Source organism: Microtus oregoni, unplaced genomic scaffold (assembly GCF_018167655.1).
Source record: "Microtus oregoni isolate MIOR12 unplaced genomic scaffold, Mior012 000045F_ref0000178, whole genome shotgun sequence".
Lineage (NCBI taxonomy): Eukaryota > Metazoa > Chordata > Mammalia > Rodentia > Cricetidae > Microtus > Microtus oregoni.
In genome coordinates, this window is record NW_024543219.1 from 1,402,186 (window position 1) to 1,422,504 (window position 20,319).

Here is a 20,319-nt window from a genome sequence, read left to right on the forward strand (position 1 = left end):
TGAAATGCTACTCAGCCACAAAAGGGATGGATGCTCTAATTGATACAAGCAAAAGTTTCAAATAGGTCACAAAGCATTCGGTTAATTGAATTGGCCAGACAGATGAGACAATGTTTCTTTTTGTTTGATCTACAGGAGGTAAAATCTAACCAGCAGACTCAGGCCAGCACGGGCATGGTTGGTATGCTCTGTATCTTGATTGCAGGACAGCCTATCTTTGGAAACACTCACAGAATTGTGTTGTACCCTAGGTTAGTTGAGACACAGGGACACTAATTAGCAACCACAACAGTCATAAGTGATAACAGTGTGGAAGTACATACTTTAAGTGTTTTAAACATTATTTTAGGATTGTGTGTGTATGAGTGTTTAGCATGAGTGTCTCCCTCTGCACCACCATGTGTATATGGTACCCTAGGAGGCTAGAAGGAGGTATTGGATCTCCTGACATTGGAGTTACAGACAGTTGTGAGGCTCACTCATGCATATGTGTAAATATGTGTGTATGTGTGTGTGCATGCACACATGCTCTTACCATTGGGGATCAAACCTCTGGAATAGCAGTCAGGGCTCCTCCCTGCCGTGATACTCCTGTCAGGAATTCTGGCCTAGTAAATGTAGTAAATTGAATTGATTTTGTCTGAGGAGATGCACTATTTAGAATGAAAGTAGAAACATTTTGTGGTAGGGAAGGACGGGTGCTATAGGGAAGTGTACAGTTGGGAGTTGGTAGCACAGGAATACCCAGGGGCACCAGCGTTGGTAGCATGTTGGAACACCTGGAAAGGAGTTCCTGGTGTTGCCTGGTTCTTACCTGGTATTCACAGGCAAGAAGACAAATGTCTCTTGTCAATGGTGGAGTGATTCTTGCGGAATACTGCCACCTTGTCTCTTTAACATGATTAGAAATCTAGGTAGTTTTGGAATCTAACACATTTAACCAGGATTTAGCCTGTGCACTCATGGACTTTACATCCAGGGATGTTCATGCATGAGAGCAAAGCAAACATCCTGAGCATAAAGGCCCGGCTCCCTTCCTCTGGGGTCGACTTTGGCAACCTGTGACAGCCGACAATGGCTGTGCTGTGGAAGGGCCAAGTTTTCCAAACTCACAATACATCCGTTAGGTTTCCTAAGTGCAAAAGCATCAAACCTCAGGGCTATTGAGAAGAAGGTATGATTTTCTTAGACATGAATATGAAGAAAAATAGCAGAAGAAGAATGGTAGGAAACGATGTCTTCACCTACCCCAAATGTGAGAGCTAGGTGATAAGAGGGTCTGAAGAATGGTGTGGGGGACAATGAGGACAAGTGGAGCCCATAGCAGGGCACAGGCAGAATAGGACAGGATGCTAAAAGTGGCAACAAAACCCAACTTGGCCTGTGGACTCCGGAACATGCATGACCCTTAGATATCCATTAGCCCAAGGCCAGTTTGCAGGCTGTCTCCTCTTCACCTGAAAGACTAAGTATGGTCTGCTTGGATTGCGGCAATGAAACTTGAACCCTTCCAGCTTTTGGCATAGTCAGCTCAGAGGCCCCCTTGGAATTTGCAGAACATCAAAGTGATGACCAAGGCAGCTGCTGCTCCCAAGACTTCTAAGAAATCCTTTATGGCTCTGCTGAGCTCTAGGAGGGAAAGGGCTCTAGGCCTCCACGGATTGCAGAGCTGCTGAACAAGGTTGATTCTGAGAAACGGTCCCTGCTTGCTGCAGATTGGAAAGAATATAGCCAATGTCTGACAATGTTCCATTCTCCTGGTTTGTTTACTAAATCTAAAGGGATTAAGGGCTGAAGTACTTTAGGGGGCTTATCTTCTCAGGGACTGAGCAAATCTGTTCCACAGTGGTGCTCCAGGGACCATTGGATGAACCTGGACTTGGGGAGTGCCTGTAAATGAGCGACTGCAGACCTCAGTGGTGCTCCAGGGACCATCAGAACCTGGGGTGAGGGAGCGTCTATAAATGAGCAACTGCAGAGCCATCCCCTGAGATGGCTGGTGGCACTGTGGATTTACACAGTTTTATTTAAACACTGGAGAGGCAACCACAAGCACTGGCCTCATGACAGCAACCCAGAGTAATTTTTCAGCACGACTAAGGGGCAACCATCAAGTGCAGTCACCCACTTTTGACACTTAATGCTTCTAATCCCAAGAAAGATGAGATTATGGAACACAAATGAGCAGCCAGAAACAGAAAGTTCAATATTAACACCTAGAAGGCAAATGCCAATTAAGAAGGGTGGAATGTGTTTTATTACTCTGCGAATGAACTCCCCTCCTTCAACTCCCTGTGGCCCTAATAACAGCAAAGTCCATTGTAACTTTTAGTAATTGGTTTTTTTTATTAAAATAAAAAGAGTACAGTATAAATTTTAGCAACCAGGCTAAGTAGGCATTAAATACCCTGGGATCCAACCACAATGCATAGCATCATTCCTTTGGGAAAAGGATTCTAAGTGTTCAATAACTACCTTACAAATAGACTTTAGGATCATAGTCCTCTTGAGACTAAGGAGCTGTACGCAATGGCAATGCCTTCCATTGACTCACCCGAGAATGGCACCAAAGGGACCTGTATTCTTCCATACATGTGTGGTGAATTCAGCTAGTCTGGGTTTGATCAAAGATTATTGCTGAGTATACAGGGAGAGCATGAGCATTAAGACCAAGGCATATACTCAGGAGAGTCAAAGGGGGAACTGGGAGGATAGAGCCACAGATGTAAGGAGCTTGAAATCTCCACGGCAAAGGTGACATTGTGAATGGCTAGAGTCGGGAGGGACCACTGTGGAAAATGAACTGACATTGCAGGCAAGAAGGCCATGAGGTAAGAAGAAAAAAATTGAAGAACCAATCATTTAAAAAAAAAAAGACAAATACAACTAAATGTGTCCCCGAAAGACTAGGTAGACTATAAGGAAGGCAAAGAGCTGCCTAAGACCTACAAATATTTTCCCACGGCTATTGAAGAGGAAGATTTAGAAGCGATGCCTAAGTATATCAGCTCATTTCTGAGTTGAACAGTCAGAGTGCACCTGCCATGGTGCAGGGTGGGCAAGGTTGGCAAGAAGAGCTAATGACGTCATCAAGCTTGCAAGTTCATATAATTCCAGCCAACCACAGACGTGAACCAGAGTAAGGTGGCGAGGCAGGACATAATGGTGGCGACACATGGAATGTTCAAAGGAATGTCAGACTTGTCTGCCTTAATCTTTCCCTGTGTATACACATCTTTTTTAGACTTGCCATTTTGGTTGTGTGGTAAGATGTATAAGAGTAGATTATATAAAGTGTGTATGTCTAATTGTCACGTTGTTTTTATTACCTAGGTAGATGGTAGCTCCTCTGATGAGTAGATATGATTCGTTGATTAAAATGATTAAAACAGGGTTTAGTTCGCATAACTTGAACTAACATGGCTGATTTTTTTGCTTGAGAAAGCTATGCATGCATTTTAATCTAAGTGAGAAAATTCATGATCAATAGGATATAAAATGTGAAACAGCTTAGTATGTTTGGTTCTCGCTGTGGGGAGTGTATCCATTCATATGTGCAGTATGATGTTTAATACAGCCGTGGGATGCCACCATTCACTTTTACATGTATCCCAGCTACAGGAGCATTGTCCTGTCTTCCCACTCTGTATTAGGGACTGCTACTGTGTGAATGTGTCCATGGAAATCCATGTGGTGAAAATTTAATTCCTGGTAATGATGTTGGAAGGCAGTACCTAACAATAGGTAATCGTGAATGGGTTAATGCTGCACAGAAGAACTTAAGGCTTGACGTTTTTCTCTCTCCCTTCCTCTCCCTCTCCTCTCTCCCTTCCTCCTCTTCTCCCTCTCCCTTCTTCCCTCCATTCCTCTCTTTCTTTCTCTCTCTCTGCTCTTCCCCCCATATTCCTTCTTCCCTGAGGTAACACAACACAGAGGCTTGTCAATCAATGCTGGCTCCTTAATCGTGGATGTTGAGCCTCTATCATCATGAGCCAATCAGTTTCTCTTTATTATAGACTTCCTAGACTACGTTATCCTGCATTTAAAGCACACAGCTTCTCCCAGGCTCTGGAGCTTACTTTGCACGTGGTTTTCTTCCATGCACTCTGCAGGCATCTATAGTGGAAGTCTTCATGGAAAGCCTCTTCCAAACACTCAACATGATAACAGCATTGCTCCTCCAGTCACTTGTGGCCTCACAGTACTGTGCTGGCTCCATCCAAGTATCTGTTATGACAAGAACGGTGGAGCTCACCACCTTGCCTTTTACTTAGTCAGCTCCTTCGCTTATAGCAAAACCACCACAGGCCCTGAGGCTACAACAGGCATTTTCTTTATGGTTCTGGGGGCTGGGAAGTCAAGATCAAGGTTAGATGCTGGTTTGCAAATGGCTTTCATCTTGCTGTGTCCTGCACATGGTGAGGAAGAGGAAGAAGAAAAAGGCAACAAGTGGAGGGGAAGGGAGGAGAGGGGAAGGGAGGGAAGGAGAAGAAATGTAAGTACACTTCCATCTATTGCATGTACTAACCACGTCACAAGCCTCCACCCTTGTGCTATGATCAGCCCCTCCAATCTCTGCTTTATAATAGGGCTTGATTTAGCAATTTGGGAGGGTTCCAGGGACACCTTTTACAGTTAAGACTTTTGCTTCCTGAGTTGTAAGATGGGAAGAGACTCTCAAAGAGTGGGTGTGAGTGCTGCTCTGTCCCAGGGCCTCTGTTGCTGTGGAAACTCCAGTACTTTTTCAGGTCTTTTCTTCTGCTTGCCTGGGAAAGGAAGGTTGTACACATCTGAGAATCATAGGTTTCCTAGGCATCTTGTCTTAGACTACTTTCCTTTCTGTGGCAGAGAACCCTGACCTAGGGGTTTATGAACAAAAGAAATGCATTTCGCTCATGGTTGTATGGGATGAGAAGTCCTAGTCTGAGGACTGCATCCAGCAAAGGTCTTTGTCTGAGTTAGGTTTCTGTGATAAAACACCATTGCCGCTGTGATAAAATACCATGACCAAAAACAACTTGAGGAGAAAAGGGATTCCTTCGGCTTATGTCACACTCCATCTCTGAAGGAAGTCAGGCCAGGACCTCAAAGCAGGGACCTGAGGCAGGCACTGAAGGAGAAGGCATGGGGAAGGGAGGGGGTGCTGCTTACCATCCTGCTCCTCATGCCTTGCTCAGCCTGATTTCTTCTAGCATTCAAGACCACCACTCCAGGGGTGGCACAGCCCACAGTGATCTGTGCCCTCTCACACCAGTGTGGTGGGGCTTGTTTTATATTGAGGTCATCTCTTTTCAAACGATTGGCTCAAGTCAAGTAATTGTGAAACTAGGCTGCCCAGTCTTCTTGTTGGGTCTTCCTAATTAGAAGACTGGAAGAGCAGGAGACAGACAAGAGTGAGCTGCTTTTAAAAAACACTCACTCTTGCAATACTTCTGTCCATTCGTTCTGGGGACAGTAACACAATGACCCGGAATAGGTCCCACCTTTCACACTGCAGTATCGGGATGAAGTTCCCAAGTGAACTCTGGGGACACATTCACACCATATCACCTTTCTGCCATTCATCTTCCCACTGCTCGTTCTTGTTTTGAAAACACCCTCCTTCTTCCAGCCCCAGAGCCCGCCTGACGATGTTCAGCAGCCAATGGAGCCTCTACCTCCAATGGTGACAGGTGGCTAGTGTCTAGTCTATCCTCATACATAGTCTAGAAACAGTCCTGTTATGAAAACTGCTCTCCCCAATTCCACTCATTTCCCAGATATCTCCCAGATATGTCTCTGTATGCTATGCCCTTGTGCAAAAGTGTGATCTCTGAGTCTCAGGAAATTTTATGCATCAGCCGTTTCCTTTTTGGGCCAAGGCATACCCATGGGGCAGCGATTGGGATGGAAGGCACTGAGCTAGACTGGTCTGCCAAAACAACAGGACCGTGTTCCATCAGTGATGTGGTCTCAGGAAAGTTTCCTATTTTGGATGAATAAAAGCCTGTCTTGTCAAACCAGGTCTCGGCAAAGTGGAAAAGCTTTTCTTCTATCCCTCTGAATGCTGAAGGCCAGGTTGTTTCCATAGATAAGCATAGATGTTGCCTGGCTGGAGAGATGGCTTCGTAGTTAAGAGCACTGGCCACTTTCCGAAAGGACCCTGGTTCAATTCCCAGCACCCATGTGGCGTCTCACAATTGTCTGTAACTCTGGTTCCAAAGGATCCAACACCCTCACATATGCAGGCAAAACACCAATGCACATAACATAAAAATAAATAAATCATTGAAAAATATAGACTCAGAATGGTAGAACTAAGGATAGAATGCCTTAAGTTCTATTTTTAATAGAAATCAGTGTAATTTGACTGAGAGCACATTGTTCTCTTAATTACTCATCTCTCAAGTCTCCCTTGGAGGTATTTATTCACTGTCTTGTGTGTCTTCCTCGATAGAAGACATTCCTCATGAATAAATAAGATGAGGACAAGAAAGGGCTTCATTCAGTGTTAACTGGATGCCAAACTCATGCTCAGTTCCTTATTTGGGTCAGGTCACTTGCTCATAACGAAAGTGCTGGCAAGTGTTCCTAGCCTCTTTTTATACATGAAGAAAGGGCAGTTGAAAGACGTGAAGTCTCTTGCCCAATGCCAAAGAGGTGGTAAGTGTAGATTTCGGACTAGAGCTAAGTTATACAGATTTTCATATAAAAGTAGGATTCTAGCTTTAGTGGGAGGGGCTGGAGCAGGCATCCTTACAAATCCTTCTGTGTCTTTGGATCTTATTGATCATGAACACTGGGCGTAGAGACAATGGAAGTAGTTTCTTACTGTCCGCACCAGTGAACTTCAGTGAAACCAGGAGAAGAAAAATGCCTGTTCATCAAACTCACTGCTTCTAAACTGTAATTTAGGTTACCATAAGGTAAATTACACGAAAACGCAGCTTCGCGGATAAAAGATCCATTGTCCGGGAAGAATAGTTTTGGTGGATTTCCATGCTTTCTGAATAAACATAAGCCAAAAGGTGCGTTCTTCTGGCTGAGCCCATGCATTCCTCCATGCACGAGCATCTTTTATTAATCACGGGAATGACTTTGTTGCTTTGCATGTAACAACAGACCCCTCCTGGTGTTTGTTTAGGTGGGCATTGGTGGCAGTGGTCTGGTTGGTATGGGCAGTTTAACTTGATTAGAGTTCCTTCATGTGAGAATGACCAGCTCATTTCTTATCTCCGTGATACGTGGAGGCAACCGCAGAATCTGAAGTGCTCAGTAGGTGTGAGGGTTAATCGTCATGTAAAGATATGTTTTGGTATCACACCCCTTCTGGGCTCTTTAAAGCTTTATCTTGTGCAAACTGAGAAATGTTAGTGTTTCTCATCTAAGTTCCAATAATGCTTTTTTTTTAAAGCATATGTGCATTGGTTGAGGTTCCTTTTAAAATAGCATTAAAAGAATGTATATGTCTATTTGTACATCACACACATGAGAGAGAGAGAGAGAGAGAGAGAGAGAGAGAGAGAGAGAGAGAGAGAGAGAGAGAGAGAGACCCATTGGGGAAGAGGTTTTTTGGCATCACTAGACTGTACACTTCAACCAGGTCAGATCACTGTGAATATCATAGGGTCTCTCACTCTGAGACTGTTTTGCCCATCAAACAGCCACAGAGGGCATTGCCAGTGACTGTACCAAGTTGAACCATGTGTTTTTCTCCATGTCCCGTCTTCTCATTTCAAGAAACTTTAAGTCCGCCTTCTGTGTATGAAACCCACAGACATCGCCCTCTTTCACTTTTTCCAGGCAACAAGGGCTGCCATCACTCAGCACTGCACGGACCTGGGAGAGTTGCTGGGCAAGGAGAATGATGTAGCCCTCATCATCGACGGCCACACCCTGAAGTACGCCCTTTCCTTTGAAGTCCGCAGAAGTTTCCTGGACCTGGCGCTCTCGTGCAAGGCGGTCATCTGCTGCAGGTGAGAACACGTAGGCTGGGCCCAGTCTGCGAGCTTGGTGTGTCTGCGCTGTGGGCTTCTGGAGGAATCGAGGCACAGGGACTCTAGGCTTCAAATTCTACATTAAAAGAAATGGACAAAGCTAAACAAAGACAGGAGTTTCTCTTTGACCGTTGATTCGTAGGTTTTTGATCAAAGCAGCAGGTGGCTTTTGCGCTTTTGTTTCTTGGCACTCCGTGGGGTGGTGGCATGTCCATTCAGGGTGGGTCTTCCCTCCCCACTTAAAGCTCCCCGAAAACACATTCACAGACACACCCAAAGACGTGCTTAATTATAACAATAAGTGTTTCTTAACCTAGTCAAACAGACAATTAGAATCCATCATTGCACCCCCCAACTGAAAGTCCTCATTGGTTCTTTATGGCATCCGAGAAGACTTTTGAGGGTGGATGTTGCTAACATTCCATTGACAACATATAACATGGAGGTCCACTTCTCTAGTAGGAGGATAAGAGGCCACCATAGGTAAAGGGCCCTTGACAGCCAGAAGAGCGACAAGCATGCTGGGAACCCGGTCTTCTGTTGTCTCTTATTGTGTCTAAGATGCGCAGTTGCTAAGTGGGTGGGACCTGTCTTCCATGGGTTTTTCAAGACTTGGAAGTTATTATCGTTCTACCTGATCCATAAGTACTGTCTGGTCCCTTTCCGCCTGCTGCTTGCATTGTTCATCAAGAAACAGCTTGTCAGTGGCTGAAGCAAACAGTGGAACCAGCCTAGTAAACTGCAGCTCAAAACCAGCACACTAACCCCTTAAAGAAGCTTTCACGGGCCAATCAAAAATGTGTCCGTCTGGGTCTCCAGACTGCGGGAATAGGCTCCCTCCTAGCTGCTGTGTACTGCTGCATACACATCCGGCTGCTGTGTACTAAGGAAAACACCGTGTCTTCTCGCTTAGGCTGCCTTCACCTGGCTTTGTGTGTCCCACAGGTGCAAACCTTAGGTTGGCACAGGAAAGAGCTCCAACTTCAGTAGGCACTGAGAGCCAATTTCACATTAAATACAGTGACCATCTCCTACACAAAAGTGTCCATCAGAAAAATCCGAAGGGGTTTCCAGCATCCCTGCTCTCAGACATTTCTTGGCCGATGTCACACCTCTGATTTAAAAATGGCAGTAACAAAAACTGAATACACACTTTATAAACAAAACGTTCAGTTGCTTCGTCTGTGTTCAGAATTGTGAGCCAAATTTCACGTGTGACTTCCCACAGAAAGTTGGGCTTATGTCATCTTCCATGTTTAAAAGATAATCATTTTGAGTCATTCTTTTCTCGAAACACAGAAGAAAAAGTTCTGTTTTTTTTTTCCTCAAAAAAATAATTTTCTGGGAAATCATTATGTATTTTCTTATCAGTATGGATTTTTGTAGATGGTTGAATGTTGCATAAGAATTATAATGTAATATAAAAATTCCCTTAAACTAAGATTTAAGTAGTGAGAAGAGGAATCTCACCCACCCCCACAGGTCCCCAGGGAGCCCAGCCACTCTCAAAGATCTCATCTCTACACTGAAAAATGTCCCTGTATTCCAAAGGCAGTAACCCCATAGAAACCCCCTCCAACCAAGCACATGGGGATGCCACTGTAGTCCCAGATACTCAGAGAACTGAGACAGGAGGATTGCTTGAGCCAAACAGATCAAGTCAGTTTGCAGAGATGTGCAAAACCCATCTCACTCTAGGGTCCTCTTTAGTGATGTCTTTGGACATTCAAGTGTGCCTGCCTCAACCGATACACGCTCAAATACCCGCTCCGTAATATTTAGCTAAATGGGAATAAATTTGTCTTTATTTATATAATTTTTGACCTTGGAAGTCTATTACATATTTTGATTAAATTATACTCAATTTTGATAATTACAGTTTGCTGTACTCCAGTATTTTCTACGCAGTTAAAAACTTAACAAGGGCCTTTGTAGTCAGCAGGATGGATGCCATTCAGTTTCCTGTCGGGATTCTTAGATGCTGCTCTATTGCTTGTTGACCCTGTAAACCTCCACCTAGAGACAACTGCAGTTGTAGGTTTGATATTTGCACTGTACATTCTGGGTGTTGTGAGAGAATTGAAGATGTGTGAGCTCTGCTCTTCCAGGTCAGGGTGTCTTAGCGTATCGGTGTTACTGCCTTGCATCTGCCTTACATCCCTGGTCTTGGGCTCCGGCCTTCAGTGAGGCTGTGGTGTCACACACTTCCCCTCGTCAGTTTCTCATTTGACTTCTAGTTCCTTTTCCCATTTGTCGTTGATGGTGTGTCCTGTTTTGCTTCCCTATTGCCTTGATGGAACAGTTGATGGAACCTGACTTGGGGAAAGGGGTTTATTGGACTTACGGTCACAGTCAATCATCAAGGGAAACCAAAGCAGAGACCCTGGAGGAACGGCGTTTAATCCCTTCCGTTTGTCATACAACCCAGGACCACCTGCCCAGGGGTCCCATGCCCTACAGTGGACTGGGCCCTCCCCATCAATCATTAATCACGTAAACGCCTAATGGACTTGCCCACATGCCAATTGGAGATAATTTCTTCAACTGAGGTTCTTTTTTTCCTGGTGACTCTAGTTTGTATCAAGTTCACAAAAACTAACTAGTACGTAATTTCTCCATCAAAATTAATTGTTGTTTTCATTGTTGTGTGTGAGAGCAAGAGAGGGGTGGGCGGTTGCTTGCACCGCAGTGCACCTGTCAAGGCTAGTGGATAAGTCCATAGAGTCTTTTCTCGCACACCTTTACCTGGATTCTGAAGCTGGATCTCAGGTTACCAGGCTTGTGCAGCAGGCAGGTGAGCCATCTTACTGACCACTGATGGCTCCTCCCCGAGGTGGTTTGCTTTTTCTATTTTTGTGACATCTCTGTCACCTCCCTATATATCCTGCCGTGTCTGCTGTATTTCTGGAAGCCTCTGGATATTTCCCAGAGCTTTGGTCACAGAGCCTGTGATGGCCTCATCTTCGTCTCTTCTCCCTACATGTGTCCCCCACATCGGTCTCAGCTTTGCAGAGAACCATCCAGAGAGCTTTACAGGGTGGGGTGTAATGGGGGGAGTGTTCTAATGCAAATGTGCCAAATGATGAAGCCATTTTATTCCTAGGAATAAACACAAAAGAATTCAAAACAGGTACTCAAGCAAAAGCTCATATACATGTATTTAAAGTAGCATTGTTCATAATAGCCAAACTGTGTATACAACTCAAATGTCCATCGGTTCAGAAGTGGAGAAGAAGAATGGGGTCTATCTGTATAATAGTATTCAGCCGTAGAAAGAAATGAGGCCCTGATACATGCTGCAATGTGAGGAACTCCAAACCTATGCCTGGCAAAGAAAGTGGATTGCAAGAGGTGGTATATGGTGCTATTCAAACCCTATGGAATATTTGTAGGGGACAAACTCATAAGCTAAGCAGCTAGAAGTGAAAAAGAGGGAAGCTGCTTCATGAGTGCAGACTTGGCTTTTGAAGTTGGTAAAATGTTCTGGATCTACATGCAGAGGATGGTTGTGTTGTGATTATGCTAAATGCTATTAGATGTTTATTCTTTAATGTGGGTAATTTTCTAAAGATTCGTATGTGTGTGGTACCTGCAGAGGGAATCTTATCTCATGGAGCTGTGGTTACGGGCAGTTGTGAGCCACTCAACATAAGTAAGAAGCCAGACTCAGGTCTTCTTGAGAACAGCAAGAGTCTTAACTATGGAGCCACCTTTCCAGCCCTGAAAGGGTGAATTTTATGTTCTGTGAATTTTTATCACAATAAAATCTGTAACTTGTGAATAAAAGAATTTACCTAATTAAATTAAATTTCACTAAGTTAAAAAGAATGAAACATAGGTCAAGTGAAAGAAAAAACCGTTCCTAGGCCATCCCCCCCCCCCCCCCCCACACACACACACAGAGGAAGCAGCCTAAACCTGAGAGCTTTACAGATTGTGATGGGCAGTCAGGACCGGGGGAGCCTTTTGTTGATATCAGTAGATACAGCTTCACACACAAGTTAGGAACCTTTTGCAAGACTGAGCCAAATACAAAGATTATGAAATTGAGGTCAGAAATTCAAGTAATTTCATCTGTCATTCCTTAACAAGCATCACGTTTGGTTTTTGGGTTTTTTTAACAAATGAGTAAATAAAAGCCTCAAAAATTGTTTTCTTGCACATGGTCTGAGATAGCAAGAAGACCCTGTGGCATGGGGAGCGATCTGACTAATGCCGGGGCCTATCTAGCTGGCTGTGCCTGTTACTTCAATCACACGTGCATAATACTGTCAGTGTTCACAGTTTCTCTAACAGTTTACCCAGTTCAGGGCTCTCCCCTTCTAGTTTCCGAGGATTTGTGGCTCTCCAGAGGGAGAATGTTGTAGAGAAAATGTGTAAGCCATTTTCATGTGTGCAAGAACGACTTCTCTGTTTTCTCTTCCCCCCTTTCCCCTTTTTCTTTGAAGCTCTTTGTTTCTTGTCAAAATGGAAATAAATTTCATAGCAGAGACTAGTGGGGGGTGGGCAGACTTTCGGCCTCCCGGGAACATGCAGAAACGTTAAGTGGCTATGTCTCATCAGGAAGAGAGTCGTGAAAGGCCCATCAGTGTCTCCCATGTGAGGAAGTTAGCAATGGCCCCTCCACAGACCCCGGCAAGAGCAGGTGACGATGGTGGTCCCTCAGCAGTGCCTAGTTAGCCAGGGTGATGGATGACTCCAAGTGTCTGGGCAGGAGATGAAGTGGAGACGAGGCCCACAGTGGGGTTCACTGTGGACGTGCGTGGCAAGGATAGCAGAGGTCGTCATTTATATTCCTGCACGTGTTTAGACTTCCGTCTCTCAGGATAAATTTAAAAGTAAACATGAAAAACCTGGTGGGAAGCCACAGAACAGAGACAGCAGTGAGTACCACAAGACGCACTGCATGTCTTTCTAGACTTTGGAGGTTTCTTTCCCTACCTAAGAATTATTTATATTTCTCATAGAAAAGAAAATTATAAAATAGAGATATACAAAACGGAAGCAGCATTCACAGAAGTGACGCTGACTATCTGTTCTCTCTTAAGAATTGGGGCTATGGGGGTGTTGTCAGAAGTTTCTGTCCTTCCTGGTCCCATAGCCATTCTGTCCCAAAGAAACACACAGAGGCTTATATTAATTATAAACTGTTTGACTTATTAGCTCAGGCTTCTTATTAGTTAATAAGAAACTCTTACAACTTAAATGAACCCACAATTCTTGTCTCTGTTTAGCCACATGACTTGATAGCTTTTCTCAGTGAGGCATTCTCATCTTGCTTCCTCTGCATCTGACTGGTGACTGTGTCTCTCTGTCTTTCCTCTTCCCAGAATTCTCTTAGTCTGGTCACCCTGCCTATACTTCCTGCCTGGCTACCTACAGATAGTGTACAAAAGCCTTATCCCACAGCAGGGGTGGGGAGTGAGGGGAGGGAGAGGGGTGGGAGGGAGAACTGTGGTTGGAAAGTAAATGAAACTTTAAAAAAAAAAAGAGTTGGTGCTATGATCTATACTCTGCCTGCAGAAAGATGTTTTCTTGAAGGGACACAGGTACAAATTGAAAGTGTGTGAAGTAGTAAATAGAAAACACGTTTGTAAGAGGCTGGATAATGAGATTGGGATGTGGGAAACACTGTACTTGCCTGCATGTTTGAGGCCCTGGGTTCAACACACATGTACACACACACCCCACTGAATAGTGTTACACACACACACACACACACACACACGTGCTTGAGCACACACGCGTACATGCACACACACGCATACATGCACACACGCACACGCACGCACCGCTGAATAGTGTTTTGTTATCGTGACCAGTGCTGTAAAGACTTTTTACAGCTATACTTTTAGGGAGGACACTTGAGAATTTCCATGAGATGATAATGAGTCCAAGAGAAGCAACCTAGAAGTGTGTCACAGACTTTGCGTCCTTCGCCGGAGGAAGTGAGGTGATTTAGAGCAAGGGAGGTGGCAGTAGCTTTGTCCTTGTTGGGGCAAACTGGGCTCTGTCTGTTTAATAGACAGGCCTCGAGTCTGAGCGCGAGTTCTATGACAAGATTGTGTGTGTGTGTGTGTGTGTGTGTGTGTGTGTGTGTGTGTGGTGTGGACATATGTATGCTATATGTGTATGCCAAACAAGATGTGTGTGTGTGTGTGTGTGTGTGTGTGTGTGTGTTTATGAACCCACCACCACACAAAAATAAAACAGTAATCTGAAAAAGGCGAGAATCACCCCCATGCTGCCGTCTTGAGCAGAAGTGCCCAGCTTTGATTAGTTTCGTCAGACCTCATCCTCACAGCCGGCTCAGCCTCCTGTTGTGTTCTGGACTCAAACCTGTCACTCACTCAGCCTGCGTCCAGAACCCTGAACATCTGGCCTAACTTTGATTATTTAGAAATGGCTTCTAGTTTGCTCTCTTCCCCCATTTAGCTTTTTACGTTAATGACTTCAGCTCAATAACAGGAAATCAGAACTCAAGGTATTTTGTGTGTGGTACCCTTCAACCTTCAAGTGACATACAGAATTATGTCAAAGCAGAGTTCAGACCCGGTAATTGGAATGGTATCACCAACCGTGTTTTCATTGGCCTGCGTGTTGGTAGGTATCCAGTCACACACTTGCAAAAATAAACCTTTGCTTTAGTGTCTCACACGGCGTGATTTCTCAGCAGTGTGTATGTCCGGTGTAAATCAGCTTCCTGGTCGGCATTTCAATCTAAGGAGCATTAGTGACTTTTCCGGGCTGTACACCGTCCTCTAGATTGTTTGTACTGTGGCTTGGTGTGGTTTCAGATTTGCTGATTACACACAGTTATGGCAGAATTCATCACTTGTCTTTTTTTCATTTAGTGCTAACACAGTGTTATTTGTAAGGTTAAGGCAATTTTCTTTGCTAGTTTTTTGTTTTGTTTTGGTTTTTGGTTCTTGGTTTTTTGAGACAGGGTTTTTCTGTAGCTCTGAATCCTGTCCTTCAACTAGCTCTTGTAGACCAGACTGGCCTTGAACACACAGAGATCCACCTGCCTCTGCCTCCTGAGTGCTGGTATTAAAGGCGCACACCACCACCACCTGGTTTCATCTTTGTTAGTTTTGATACTCTTCCGAGGCTGAGTGCTCTCAGATGGATTGTTTCTTGAACAAAAACCCTATATACTTTACCAGTGTATCTTCAGTGTAAAAATCACACCTCTTTGCATTTATTGGTCTGTACAAACATAACTCAAATATTTAAGCCGTGGGAGGAACCCGAAAAGCTTTCATCTTTGCAGTATTAATCCAAACTAGGAAAAGGAATGATTTCTAAGTAGTTATTTCTGATGCTGAAAAATAAAAATTAATATTTTAGGTCTAAGAAAATATGTTTATAAAGGAATGATTGCTTTCATATTAAATAATTCCTACAGCAAATAATTAATACCAACCCCCTACAAGAGCAACTCTTGATTAGCTAGGGATTTTAGTTCCCTTCCAACCAAATATTATAGATTTGGTGGGGTTTTGTTTTGTTGGCTGGTTTGGTTTTGTGTGTGTGTGTGTGTGTGTGTGTGTGTGTGTGTGTGTGTGTGTTTGTATGTGAGAAAGAAAGAGAAAGACAGAGACAGGAGAGACAGACAGACAGAAAGAGAGAATCTGGGGAGATTTAACCTGGGACTTTGTGCAATGGGCTGTCCCCACCCACCCTCACTCACCCAGTCCAGGAAAGTTACAAACTGTCACTGTGTTAAACTCAGAGGGAAACAAGAAACGACTTAGCATCTCAACTTGGTTGCTTATTTGTTGAACTGGGCAGAGTTATCATATAACTGACAAAAATATTGACAACTAGGGAAGATGGAAGATTGGAGAGGCTTGGGGCATACACTGAGGTAAACAGCGAAGCCCAGGGGGACACTCCAGGGGGAGCCTGACCCTTGGCGATGTGCGGTGCTGCTGGGGAAGCAGCTCTGGGAGAGTTCTCCCTGCTTGCTTTGGAAACTGTTAGGTCAGCTTCCTTTCTGTGTTGGTCAGAAACCATAACCCTCCCATGACTGTCACACCAGGGTTTCTACACAGAAGCCAGGTCAAGAAGGACAAGAGAAGCCCGAAGCCCTTTCCTGGGCAGAGTAGTCTAGAAACTTCAGTGGTATCCACTGGCTCTGCCCCGTGTCCGTGTGTGGAACCGCGTGTGGCGCTACAAGAGCAAACTGGCGCGTCCAAGCTTTTGCTGTTTTCCTGCTGCCTGGGTTCACAAGTGATGAATTTATGGCTGCCTGTCATTCCTGACAGTGCTGCTTGCCAAATGAAACAGGGCGATTCCAGGCCAAACTGTGGTGCAAAACACTGAAGTAGAAGCTCCTAATAGTGGGTAGTTTTTTCTACTACAAAAGTGAGAGAGAGAGAGAGAGAGAGAGAGAGAGAGAGAGAACAGAGCTTAATTACACATGTGGAATACATCATGAATGTGTCTGCCCCAAGTCCTGCCTTGTGAAGACGTTCATACTTCAAGAGCATTTTTGTTCATTTTGTCCATTTCTGAGAAGGTTCAGGATGGGATTCATCAATACAAAAAGTTGTCGTGTTAACTTTCGTTATGGGAAAGTTTCTCCTCACAGCGCTTTCTAGCTGAGAGAATGCAAGCCCTTCTTATATTAATTGGCCCCATGGAAGATTATGTTTTCCATTTTTTTTTGTGTGTACATCTGGCATGTTGTCTAATGTCCTGCTCATAGAATTATTGACATGCTTCCCTTTCCTGATTTCTCCAGCCACTCTGAGAACCACTAACCACTGGGCCTTCTCCATCCCAGACACTCTCACAGCTTGTGGCTTTCCTAGGATGCCCCAGAAAGTCACGTAGCGACATGAAACCTGCACCCTCCACACACTTCTTTGACTCAGCCTCTTATTTGAGATAACAAGGGAATGGTACTTAAGGGTTCCCCACATAAGTTTATTATTATTATCATCATCATAATTTAATAAATCACCTTATTGTAATGAACTCAGGAACACCACACTGCTTGACAAAAGCAACCACTAAAACACACTAAATAAATGCTCTATTTTCAGTTGACTCCCCCTAGGCCATAGCTTTCCCCAGTCGCTGTGGTAGATGAAGGAGCTAACTAAAGTGGCTACATTTTGGGAGCCTGTGCTGGGCTCGTTTTCTGATGGTAATAAAGTCTTGTCTTTGTTACTGAGGTCCTGGAGCAGCCGAGGGAGCATGTCTGCTGAATGCCTGGGTCCCCATTGTTTTCTGTTTGATCAGTTGTCTGAGTTCTGCCAGGTTTGCAGGGTCGAATCTCCTGTGGTTTGCCCCCTGTCAGGCATACAAACGAGAGAGGGGAAGACAGACAGACAGACACCCCCCTCCTCACACTTGTCCATCAAGTTCTTGACACCTGGGTCATCTGAGAAATACAGCAGGCATTTGTTCTCATTCTAAGCAAGTGTTCCTACGAGTGTCTGTCACCACTCGGACACACCAGTCATTAAGACCAAAGTGGCCCAGTGTGGAGGTAATCCCTGTACAAACACACAAGCGCCGGGCTAAATCTGTCTGTCGGCCCTTTGCTCATTCTTCCTTACTTTCGTTTGTTGTAATGGGTGGGTGGCATTTGAGGGTATTAGAATTTTAGAAATTAGTCCTGTGTTATCACAATATTTTTTCTTTTTTATAGATACTTGAACCTTATGGTTTTGTTTTCCTTTTAGAAAGTCACGATAAACACACATTTAATTAATTTTCCTGAAATAGAATATAACAACAGTAAGAGATTAAAGGCTTCTATCTAAAATGTGAACGTGTGTGTGTGTGTGTGTGTGTGTGTGTGTGTGTGTGTGTGTACCTTTGGGCCCAGCGCTTCCAACTCCCGATACTCTGCATCAAGATAACGACACCAAATTATCAAACCCAGGAATCAATGTAAAGGGGATAGAATCAGTTCGAAAGGGGAATTTTTTGAATGATGGCCATTTTTAGTTTCTTTTTAGTGGAGAGAAATAGCTATTCATCCAATACACATGTACATGTGTGCTGATAAGATTGGAATAGCTGGAGTTTACATTGGGATCACTGTTCACTGCTGCTCTGTCTGGAGACAATTCTGATGTTTCAGTTTTAGCTATGTGAGATATAACTTGGAGAGTGTAGTTGTCCCGCTGCTGTGGAATAATAGAATTAATCCCTCCTGTGTATTTTGGTACCCGGATCTCACTTCTTTCCAGTCCTCTCTGCCCTTCCAGGTCTCTAGTGACCACTATGTCTTGGTTTTCTGCCCTTGGTTTCTTTCCCTTCACGGGAACAACTCCTGTTCTATCCACAAGGCTACAAACGACTGGACTTCATCCTTTATTAAGTGGCTGGATAAACCCTCTTTCAATCCACTCGTCTGTTGGTAGGCACTGTAACTTGGCTGTTTTGAATAGCTGCCGTAGACATGGGCGTGCAGGCATCTCTACTATAACAATGTGCTGTTCTTTGGGCTTATTCATAGAGGGGATCATTTGGGAGTTCTTTTCTTTCCTTTTTTCTGGGATTTCCTAGAAAAATCTCCTAATGATTTTCATAATGAGTATACTAATTTGTATTCAAAGTTCCCCTTTCTCTGCTTTTTTACTTACTCTTTTCCTTCCTTCCTTCCTTCCTTCATTCCTTCCTCCCTTCCTCCCTTTCTTTCTTCGTTCCTTCCTTCCTTCTTTTTTGTCGTTTGTTTGGTTGAAACAGGGTCTCACTCTGTAACCTCCTTAAGGAGCCCAGGCTAACCTCAGACTTGCTATAACTGTCCTGCCTCATCTCCCAAGGACAAGGATCACAGTGTGAGCCACGTCTCCTGGCTTTAATTTCTGTTTTTATGAATGCAGGTGCTTTAGCTAGGGTCAGGCAGGCTCTCACTGCTTTGTTAATGTGCTTTGATGGTGATCAGGGTGAACTTCTGTCCTACAGTACTGTAGTTGGATTTAGTTCACTTCTGTCCTGTAGAACTGTAATTCGATTTAGTTCAGTTCTATCCTATAGAACTGTAATTCGATTTAGTTCACTTCTGTCCTATAGAACTACAATTCAGTTTAGTTCAGCAACTGTGAACATAGCAAATAATGAAATGAATTAGGATACAGATCAATCATAAGCCATGAGTTTAAAATATTTATCATTAGGAAAGGTAAAGAAATGAGCCAGATTTTCCTTTGCGTGTATGTATTTTATGTCCTTGATTTGAAAACTGCTACCAGGAATCTTCAATATGAGTCTGGGGTTTGGTGCCTGGCATCTCTAGGCTTCTCCCTCAAAAGCATCACAACATGCCTTGTCCCAATATCATACACATTTAGATCATGTAGAGAAGAAGCATAGTCTTAACCCCACCCCATGGACCTTCTTCTGTTCTGTCTTTTCTGTGAAGCACTTGAGGCTATGATGTTGATAGTGGTAATCATGATGGTGTTGATGATGATAGTGACAATTATTGTGATGATGATGATAGTGGTCGTGATGATGATGGTGATGATGAAGGTGATGGTGGTGATGATAATGATGTTGATGATGTTGGTAATGGTGGTGGTGATGATAATAATTATGATGATGATGGTGCCTCTGAGCATATGCAGAGTAAGATCCTAGAAAGCAAACTCATTACCCCAGTTTATACTCTTCAAAACTAAGACACAGAAGAGCTGTGTTTTCCCTGAGGTCCTGTCTCCATTAGCAAATGATTCCAAGTTGTCTGTCAGAGTTTGAATCTTAACTCCTCAAAGCCCATGTATTAAAGGCTTGGTCACCAGCTTGTGGCACCAGTAAGCGGTGGTGGCATCCTTAGGAGGTGGGGGCCAATGGAAGGAAGTTCGATCAAGGGGAGCATGGCCTCGAAGGGGATGTTCTGGATGCTGGCCCTCCGTGTATGCTTTGCTTCTCAGCGGCCACAAGGTAAACAGCTGTCCTCCATTGCATGAATGGGCTCCCTTCCCTCAGGGCGACACAGTAAGGCAGAGTGACTAAGGGCTCAAATGTGAGCCAAAATCTTTCCCACATGAGTTCATTAGCTCAAGCATTTCTGTCGCAGCAACAAAAAGCTAACTAACATTGAGTTCAAAATCTGGCTAAACAACTTCAAAGCTAACGAAGTTGAAGGCTTTTGAGTGCTTTAGTAGTATAATGGTTTGAAGAAGGCAACACTGTAATGGTCACGTTAGATTCTACGTGTGACGCTCTGATCATGCTTCAGATTAGCAATGATGAGGCCTTTAGGATATAGTCTAAGTCTCTGGCACACTTGTAAGTATTAAAGAAAAAACGAGAACTTCCTAGCTTTCTGGAAGATACTATGATTCATATTCAAAGTTATTAAGCAGTAAATCTTAGG

The 20,319-nt window shown here is 44.0% G+C and overlaps 1 protein-coding gene across 3 annotated transcripts in view; it reads left to right on the plus strand.

The window, feature by feature from the left end:
• Positions 1–20,319, plus strand: part of Atp8a2 (ATPase phospholipid transporting 8A2) — a 537,082-nt gene that overhangs the window by 239,877 nt on the left and 276,886 nt on the right. For all 3 annotated transcript variants that reach the window (XM_041633810.1, XM_041633811.1, XM_041633812.1), the window contains exon 25: positions 7,783–7,955. In XM_041633810.1, the coding sequence (XP_041489744.1) occupies positions 7,783–7,955 (173 nt within the window). The remainder of the gene's footprint in view (positions 1–7,782; positions 7,956–20,319) is intronic.